This window comes from Plectropomus leopardus, chromosome 14 (genome assembly GCF_026936395.1).
Source record: "Plectropomus leopardus strain MGB_pleo_1.0 chromosome 14, ASM2693639v1, whole genome shotgun sequence".
Classification (NCBI taxonomy): Eukaryota; Metazoa; Chordata; class Actinopteri; order Perciformes; family Serranidae; genus Plectropomus; species Plectropomus leopardus.
This window is the reverse complement of record NC_142189.1, coordinates 640,493-650,539: the sequence shown is the minus strand read 5'-3', so window position 1 is coordinate 650,539 and position 10,047 is coordinate 640,493. Positions and strand designations below refer to the sequence as shown.

Genomic DNA, 10,047 nt, shown 5'->3' with positions numbered 1-10,047 from the left:
AAGTGAAATACGGCCCACATCTGCCCGCCGTGTTGCGGACTCTGCGGGCGTCCAGCTCGGTGATAACGCGACGGAGTCCGCTGCTGCCGTGACCGAACACGAGCACCGAACCGCGGCGTCGGCTGCCTCGCGGATCGCTGAAAACAAGAACCGGGTCGAACTCATTGGCGCGTTCGGAACGTCGGAACGTTGGAACGTTCCATCAGCGACAAACAGAAGCGGAACGGTCCCACAGCTACAATCACACTTAACCGTTTCCTCGCCACACTGCTTTAATCCCAAAACCGCATTCTATTTAAATTCACCCTGATCTTTAAATAAATGAGGTCGATCATTATGAAACTCTCATGTCTGTCTGTAGTTTGTAAATGGTTCCTGTAACGTGAGAATAAAGCCCCAAACTGTTGCACCGGAAACCGATCCACCAGAACCACAGGTTCGAGTCCGTTTCACTCGGTTAAAATGCAGTAAAATCCCAGATGTAAGAGAAGAAACTGGAGACCATCCGTCCGTTTGTCTGTCCGTGAAGCCTGATGTGTCATGGCGTCTGTCCTCGGCTTCTCGGCGGTTCAAACACTCCGACGAACAGTCCATCAGGTACAGGTGAATCTGCACAGCAGCACACACCACCCCGCTGGTCCGCGGCTGCCCCCCGCACATAACGGACCGTAGATTTCCCGGTGTCGGTGCCGAGAGCCACCGGGACCAGTTTTGAACCAGGTGGCGGCAGCAAGATGGCGTCGGAGGCTGCGCAGTACCGAGGAAGACGGAGACGGGGCGATGACGTCTCACAGCAAAGACACCGCATGTTTCCCCCGCAGTTAGAAAACATCCACGATGTCGACCGACGGAAAACAGACGGTACCGCTCGGATTCACGTTACACCGTCGAAATATTTGACGAGTTCGACCACGCAGAAGGTAATCCGTGTGCCGGAGCCGGAACACGTGGCGGCAGAGGGTCGTACCGACCGACCGGGAGGGTTAGCCCGGTGTTAGGAGGGCAGCCATTACTGGGCTGTGCAGCAGGCCTGCTGCTGCTAGCTAGCGCCATTCTCCTTAAACACCACATTTAACCCTCTGCAGACCAAGTTATTGACGGGAAACTGATCAGAAATTGTTTTTAGTTGTTACTTGATCAATTTACCTGAACTGAGCTAAACTTAGTAGAAGTTTTATGTGGTTACATGTTTTCAGGTCTACATGCCGCTGGTGAATGTGACATTTTTTGTTATTTAGTGATAATAGTAGTAGGACAACATGTGGAGCTGCTTGGTATGTGATTTTGGTCATGTGACTAATAGACTGGCAGTGGGCCTGGAGTTTGGTTGGGTTGTTGTGATATTCAGGTGGTCACTTTTGGGAATTTACCTGCTGTTTCATAGTTAGTCTTTAAAACACCACAGTTTAACAGAGTAACTCATGTGATGAACAGTGCACATTTAGACTCAAAACCACCCAGGTTGGGAATCATCAGAGACCCCACAATCTGATATTATCAAAACACTCGTGTCACCAACATTCTTGTGATGTTAGACGTGTTGCAATATGCTGTGCATTGCAATAACATATGTTATATGTATATGTTGTGATTTATTACCTCAACTGTCCCCAAAGGAAAACTCTGACAGCATCTTTTTTTATCTCATAAGATAAAGTGTTTTAACATCAGTCATTTTTAATGCCACAACATTTTGGGGACTGAATAAAAGTAATAGATTTTATTATTTCAGTAGGCTATCAAAACTTTGATTTGTGTTGTCAATGTTCATAAGTTATACATATATTATAGTTGATACTTGTGCATCAATGTGATATTGCCATGCAAAACTATTGCGATACTTTGCTGTATCAAATTTCTGCCCCACCTCACAGAACACTGTGACTGTTGACCTGCAGGATCGTAGCAGTGGGCAGGTAGCAACTGTATGTTCACTTGTTGAAGCTTTTGTTTCCTCCACTGATAATAATGGGATTTGCAATTTCTTTTAAAAGGCTTAAGTGATAAACTAGCCTGTGTTCATGGTGATGAAGGAACAACAGCATGGCTCACTGATGCATTTTAACAACAACAGAGGAAGAAGACATATCAGGCTGTAGATACACACTATACTTGACTGTAGACACGTTCACTTTTGATTTGACGAGTGACTATTCCCAAAGTCATGCGCAATCAATAGCAAAATATCTGTACAAAATGCTATAAAGACAAGAGTGATGACATGAGCGGTGTTGAGTAGCACAAAGCATTGTTAGATTTTAGGACACAGAAGTTACAGTAGACGATGCAGTGAAGTTTATATCTTAAACAGCTTGAAATCATGTTAGAATAGTGAATATTTGCTGCTTTCTCACAGCCAACGTGGTGAAACAGATTGCTAATGGAGTGTAGTTTTTCAGCTTTCCAGCTTGGAAGCAAAACAGTGGAACTCAGGTTGTCCAAAATCTAAGACAACAACAACATTGCCACAAGTATAACATTAATGATTAAAAAACAAGAAAAGACAATAATCAAAATGGCTCCACGTTTACATTACCACAGCAGAAACTAGTCCAAAACAATAAAAGAATAGCAGCAGCAAAAACAACAATTCTAAGTCGCTTTGGCTGGAAAACACACTTCGTAACAAACTTAACATCAACCAAAATGTGGCCATAGTGAAACACAAATAGTAAATATGATGCAGTGTTGGCCTGGGAAAAAGATCTTGTTTTCTTGAGTTTAAAGTGGTGACACTATGAGATGCATGTGGTGACAGGTATTGATTTGTTTACCGACTTTTGTGTGATTTTCTAGTCACTAAATCTTAAAATCTGCAGGTCTGGCTCCCATGCAGTTGTGAATTGAAGGTGGGCCTTGAGAAGTTTATAATTTTGGAGCTGCTCTATTCAAGTTTTTGTTCGCCACAAAACGCGTCTCAGAAAAACACCTTCGTAAATGTTACATTGAGTAGATTAATGAGATCACCTGACTGCTCCTTTTGTTCGTATGGATCAGGGTGTTTATTTGCTTAAATTTTGTGAAGTAGCGTTTATTTGCTTATTAGTTAAGCTTCTCTCGATAGGAAGTGTTGCATATGCTCTCCGACCAGTCCATTCTTATTTTTTTTTACCTTTAAAGATGCTTGTAGCCATACATCAGGTATGGCTGCTACTACCCACAATGCAATGTGCCGTGACATTGTTGTTTATTCTTTATATAGAGCGGTGAAGGGATGATGTATTTTTGTAGGCCAACCAGGAAGTAAGCATCGCACTAGTTCCCTCATCATAAACCTTATGGGATATTTTGAATGGGATTTTCGATTATCGCCAAAAATAAGCTCTGTGGCGAACACAAGGTTATGAGACTTACAGGTTTTGTTCAGCATGATAATCTTCACAGATGAACACCACTTTTGTGTGTTTTGAAGTGTAAATGAAATCACCAGAAGCAAAAGCTATTGTTAGGCTATACATGAACTACATCGTGGTCGCACAACTTAAACGTCACAACCAGAAACACTATAAAAACACTTTAAAACACGATCGAAAAATATTATAAGCAGATAAATCTACAAGTTGGAGTGCGACTCTGTAAAGCTGTAAAGGCAGACAAGTGGGTTTATTACGTTTCTGTGTCCGCTGTGATGACGTCTAACATCCCCGACAAACACTATAGTCCCATTTAGCCTCTTGTTAGCAGCTGACTTTTTTTAGATGAGTAAAACGTAAAAGTTCCAAAATTGGGTTTAAGCGGACGTATTTTATGTTGCAGAACAAAATGTCTGTCATTAGCCTGTGTTAATCACAGACCTTATTTAAGGCATTTTATCGAAAACCTCTTCAAAAAATCCATAGACTTTAAGACGACGGAACCAGACGTGCTAAAAGGCTAACGCATTTACGCATTTTAGGACTCATTACGTCACCACTCTATTAGGCTGTAGATACACACACACTAGTAGAGACATTCAGTGTTGGTTTGACTGGTGAATATTCCCAGAGTTTTGTGTTTTATACAACCTGTATCAAACTATCAGGTACAAAACATTATACTTGCAACATTTAAAGCTTTTGAATAAATGTGGCCACTAGGGGGCTCTGTATCAAACACCCAGCAACAGAGTTCTGCTAAACCACCACTTTACATTTTAATCTTATTTTGAAAACAACCTTTTTATGTGTAAAGTTTACAGTAACTTAAGTGTTTGAATTCCAGAAACTACATTAATAGAAACATGAAGCCAGCAATTCCAGAACATTGAATCCATTCTGAAGAGGTTTTCATGTCCACCTTGCATCGACCAGTAAAACCAGTATCATCAGAAAATTATCAAATGCAAATTTCCCATAAGCACATACCGTAAGACTGAGCACTGTGACTAAAAAAAATAATTTATGCCATAGTTTTTTCTTAAGTGACGTTCACAATGTCAAATTCATGAAGTTTCTTTATTTGTTTTTTGTTTTTCAGGATGCTGTCTTGAACCTTCGTACAGATGTATAAAAAGCAGGACCCTCCTGCCCTTTAGATGTCTGGGGCCTGTTCATGGCTTCTAAGAAGAAGCAGAAAGCAATGGTGTTCCATCAGGAAGGGGCAGCCGCCCCTGAAGCGGCGCCTGCCGCAGACCATCCACCCGTCCGCTTTGTTGTTCCCAAACCAGGGAAGGCAAGCGAAGGTGGAATGGAACAAAGTACCTGTGTAACCAATGAAGAGGCAGGTGTGAAGGGTAAACCCAAGATGCACCCGTCAAGAGAACCCATCAGGACTTCTGGTGGACTTCCTGCTGTGAAACATTCCACCAGTTTAGACACTCAGCCAGACACCGTGTCCCCTGATAGCATCTGCAAAGGTATCAAAGTGACGCTGGACAACAACAGCATGTGGAACGAGTTTTTCAGGTGCAAAACAGAGATGATTCTGACTCAACAAGGCAGCAGGATGTTTCCGTACTGCCGATTTCGCATCTCTGGCTTGCACCCCTCTAAGAAGTACTCTTTGATCATGGACATTCAACCTTTAGACAACAGTCTTTACAAGTGGACGGGCAAGAGCTGGCAAGTTGCTGGAAAGGCAGAGTGTCATGTTAAGAGTCAACCATTTGCTCATCCAGAGTCCCCTTCAGTGGGTCAACACTGGATGCAGAATCCAGTGTCCTTTTACAAACTAAAGCTCACTAACAACACCTCAGATAAAGAGGGGAACACTACTCTTCATCCGATGCACCGCTACTTACCACGACTGCACGTGGTCCAAACTGACAAAGCTGCTAAAGATATAAAGCTAAATGGCCCCAGTGTTGTTACATTCACTTTCCCCCAGACGGAGTTTATGGCAGTCACTGCTTACCAGAACTCACGATTTTCTCAGCTAAAAGTCGACTACAACCCATTTGCTAAAGGACTGAAGGAGGAGGGCTCCAGTTCGTTGGGCCCGAAGTTGAAACTGAACTCTGTTAAAGACTCACACAAAGATGGAAGCACAGCAACCACTGAGCAGCATCCAGTGAAGAAGAGCTTGAAGTCTTTGCTTGCAAACCATAAACCTAGAAGCACGAAAGCAGCGGACTCAGAGCCTTCGGGGTCAGGTGAACTCCAGAAAAAATCCACTACAAACAATGATCAGTCAGATGACAGTGTCTCTGGAGAACGTTCATGGTAAGAGTTCTACTTTGACAATGAAAATGGCATGCTCTTCAAATTATTTACACCAAATGTTAAGTTTGCAGTAGAGAACAAGAATGACGACCAACTTCTAAATGTCCATGGCGATATTTCAGAATACACTGATGTATTGTGTCATGGCTGTGCACCCCGTGTAACCAGATGGTGATTTTTTTAGCTACTGCATTTCTTGTGTTTCAGTTACTCTTCACCAAAGAGTGTGTCACCCCTTATTTATAAGATACAATTTTGCACCATGATGGGCGTATTTTCATGTCCTTACTAATGTCCTTATTCACATTCCAACCTGCAGCTTGCAGGTGTGTTTAGTGTTGAGCACACTGTTCAAATACCCAGTTCTGATTACAGTTACATTCTTCCGTTGCCACTACACCAATCAGCCAAACCATTGAAACCACTGGCTGGTGTAGTGAATAACAATGATCATCTCCTAACAGTGCTGTGTTCTGCTGGGAAACCTAACTAAGAGCTCCAGGCATCAACCTGGCCCCCAGATTCAAATCTGATTGTGTATCTGGAGGACGTGCTGGCACTACACAGCATACCCCACACAGGACCCAAAGGATCCACCGCCAAAACCCGGGCGCCAGATGCCACAGGACACCCCTAGAGGTCCTGTGTCCATGTCTCAACAGGTTAGAGCCAAGTCTGATCTATGGAGGACCGATCGTGGATTGGGGATATCGCTGGTGTATTGGCACTTCCCTGATATGCTCAATCGGGTTGGGATCTGTGGAATTTGGAGGCCAGATGGATGTCTTGAGCTTTTTGTCACATTCCTCAGGTCATTCTACATAGTGAAGTCAGGAGCTCACAGCTCAACTGCTAACACCTGTGCTTCTGCTTTCTCAGTCAATAAAACAAGTGCGATTGGTTGTTTTGGTTGTCTCTGGGCTAGCTTTCAACGAAAGGCAGTCCTTATAGCCTCATTGTCACCACGCAGTTTGGTTCAGTTCAGTTGGTTACACATTTGAACTGGCATTTTTGTGTTTCTATTGTCAGTAGATGATGATGATGCTCTGATGACACTAATGTTATGTTTGCATTGTTTGATTTCCTTCAGCAGCAATTCACATCCAGCCCAGAAATTATTTTCTGAACTGATGCGGGAGGCTCACGTGTCACTGCATAGATGCGACCAGGAGGAGCTGGCAATCAATAACAGCACCTCTCACAGGACTGAGCGAACCAACACGAAAACCACAGCTTCAAAAAGCAACAAACAGGATTTTCCCAAAGGGGACAGTATATCAGTCAAAACACAGAGCAAAACTTCACCTCCACAGAAAGGTGAAGCTGTAGCAAGGAGGAAAGTAAAGGAAGTAACGGACAATTCATTGAACTGCAAAGACAATGGTGGGACTATTAGTTCCAACGACAATAATGTTGTTGCTGCTCCAGCAGTGTCCCAGAACTCCTCGGTGCACTCAGACCAACAACATAAACCTGAAGCTCAATCAGAGGTGAAAGTAAAGCGGAGTAAACGGCCAGCACCTCTGCCTCTGCCAGCGCTTGCTCTTTTTTTGAAGCAGCATTCAACAAAATCTAAAGTAACCAAGAGCAAGCTGGACTCTCCTCCTCCAGTACTCCCGTCTGAATCTCAGTCTTATTCACAGAGTTCTGCTGCAGCTCCTGCATATCCGCCTTCTGATCACGCCGGCAAAGCAACTGGTCCCTCGAAGGACCTAACTGGTGATATCACAACAGCTGACAAACAGGCCTCTGGGCATACTGCTGCACTTTCTCATCCAGATGAAATGGTTTTGAATGTTACTGAACAAGCAGTTGAAACTGCCCACAAGCCTTCCAGTCCATCATGTCCAGACTTTGTTGCCTCTACAGACCCAAAGGGAGTAAGAGCTGACGATTCTTTGGCCTCTGTTTCAGTTGCTGAAGGCTCAGGACCTGAGCCGGCGGTACCAGATGGTACACAAGTGTTGCCCAACTCAGATCAGCCATTTTGTACCCTTGGGACAACAGTGTCCACCATTTACACAACTATAGCTACCTCTTCTGCAGCTTCCACTTTGTCACCACCCCTTGACACAGTGTTAACTGCCTCAAACTCTCCCCAGACACAGACCATCTCTGAGTCTTCCACACTACCCTCAGACTTGCCAACTACAAAGTCTGATTCTTTGCTACCTGACCCAGAGTGTTCTTCGTTTGGCTTTGAGCCTTTGTCACCTGCAAGCTCTCCAGAACCTTTACCTTCCCTGCCCATCTTGTTAGCGTTAGACCTCAACTCCACCACTTCTGAACCAACTCCAAAAGCAGTATCTCCTGAAGAGTTACAGCACGGTGAAGACTCCGCTGCCTCTGTGTTTAAATGGCATACAGTGTTACCTCCACCCAGGCCATACATAGACACTACGTACACAACATTTCAGTCCACACCACAGACCCATCCTTCAGGGCCTGATCCATCACCTTTGTTGCCTTCGCAGACTCCTTCCCACCCTGATCCGCAGACTCTCGATACCTCCACATCCACACCTCCCCCTGATCCGGCTCCATCATTTCAAGAAAATGAATCGCTGCTCTTCCCTGCAGAACTGTCACCCCTTGCGCTTCACTTGCCCCTGTCCCCAACCTTTTCTTCATTAGACGGAGACGCATTGTCACCCACGCCTTCAATCGCAGACCTTGTGCAGTTTTTCTCCACTGATGATGACCTTGGGATGGAGGTGGCGTTTTCAAACACAGAGGCAGTGGCTGCTCCCTGCCTGCCCCCACCTACAACAGAAGCAAATGCACATGAGCCTTCTCAGGAGGTGCAGCCAACCCCAGCCAACAAACCCTGCAGGGGCAGGAAGAAGTCCCGGCGGCCAAAGCTTGCCAAGACGGACATGGTTGAGAAAATGGATGTTTCCACCTACACCAGCATGAAGCCTAACCTGGAGGAAGTGGAGGAGCAGTTATTCATTTCATTCACATCAAAGGTAAAGCTCAGTAAAATGTACCCTGTTTTCATGTGATACAGTGACACATTAATAGTAAACGTTGCAGGATTTTCCCTTAAAAACAATATATGAACTCATACAGAAGTGATCCTTCTCAATTGTCATTTTTTAAAAATCCTTTTTACACAGAGATTCTACGATAGGGCCAAGTCCCTTCATTATGATGCCTTTGCTTTTTCATATAGAACCAAATAAGGGCGACATCATGCCGCCCCAGTGTGTGATTTTTAAACAGCATGCTGGCATCCTGGAATCCAAAGAGGCGGGATGTTAACACAACAGCGTCCTCAACTTGATGTGTCCTTTCACATATTTTGCCATTGTGGCTGATGTTCAGGCCTTTGTTTTTATCGATACAGAGGGCACATTTTGTCTTAAAGCGTATGATTTTTCTCTGTTGGAATCAGTACAGAATTGTTCATAAAGCTCATCATGAACTGACTTTAGCAGTACTGTTAGCTGAATTTTTGAATTGACACCTCCAACTGCAAACAAGGTCATTTATGACTTTGTATTTTTGATCCATAGAAGTTTGATATTTGTAAAACCTTCCCAGAGCTGAGAAAAGAGATTTTGAAAAGTCTATGAGCTGAATGGGAACTCGTGGGTGGGGCACATAGTCAGGCCACATACCACGAAAGGAAACCAGGAAGCTAAAAATGTAAGCTGATTGATGTATAAAGAGCCTTGGTTACACCATTGAACAGGAGGCCCCATTCATTCCTATGAGAGTTGCTCAGTGGAGCATGAGGTCAAAATGGTTGCATTGCCGCTTATAAAATTACCCCAATGAATGATGATTTGTGTATGATCAGCAGCACTAATTCTGTACAGTGCGGCCTGTACAGAAGGATCACTAGACACTTACAGCCACGAGTGCATCCTGCACAGCACCAAAAGTGTCTGCATGAACAAACAGCCAAATATTGAGCAGTGCAGAGTGACTTCTTTAGACTTCTACGGATTACTTTGTTTTAGTTTCAGGTTCAGTCAGGCTTTGAATTATTTAGAAACACCAGGACGCATCGCTCCGTGTCTCATCCAGCCGCTCGCGCTGAGCTCTCATTATTATTACCAGGGGCAGATGTAATGTTTTGGGGGCTCGGGGCCACAAGCACATGATCTTATTTTCAGCCTTTCTCTAACTGTGAATGTTGGCAGGTTGTTGGCAGCTATAGAAGCAGGCCAATTAAAAAAAAAAATCTCGATTAAAATGATTAATAGCACACAGTAGAGGTTCAGGTCAGAGTCCTGCAGTCAGGAGAGGTTGGCCTATTATCAGCACAATGTGCTTAAATTTACCTGAAGTTTGTTTCAGATGGAGCTTTTCATTCTTAATTAATACTGAATAGTTTAATAAATAATGATAAATCATATGTTTATTACACTCCAACACACCATGGTCACATGACACTGTG

The 10,047-nt window shown here is 43.9% G+C and overlaps 1 protein-coding gene across 9 annotated transcripts in view; it reads left to right on the top strand.

The window, feature by feature from the left end:
- The first annotated feature begins 782 nt into the window (after positions 1-782).
- Positions 783-10,047, top strand: part of mgaa (MAX dimerization protein MGA a) — a 29,965-nt gene continuing 20,700 nt past the window's right edge. For 8 of the 9 annotated variants that reach the window (XM_088087625.1, XM_088087629.1, XM_088087628.1 and 5 more), the window contains exons 1-3: positions 783-920; positions 4,456-5,639; positions 6,730-8,608. In XM_088087625.1, the coding sequence (XP_087943751.1) occupies positions 4,531-5,639; positions 6,730-8,608 (2,988 nt within the window). In that variant the 5' untranslated portion in view covers positions 783-920; positions 4,456-4,530. The remainder of the gene's footprint in view (positions 921-4,455; positions 5,640-6,729; positions 8,609-10,047) is intronic. The other variant, XM_088087626.1, reaches the window with a different exon arrangement.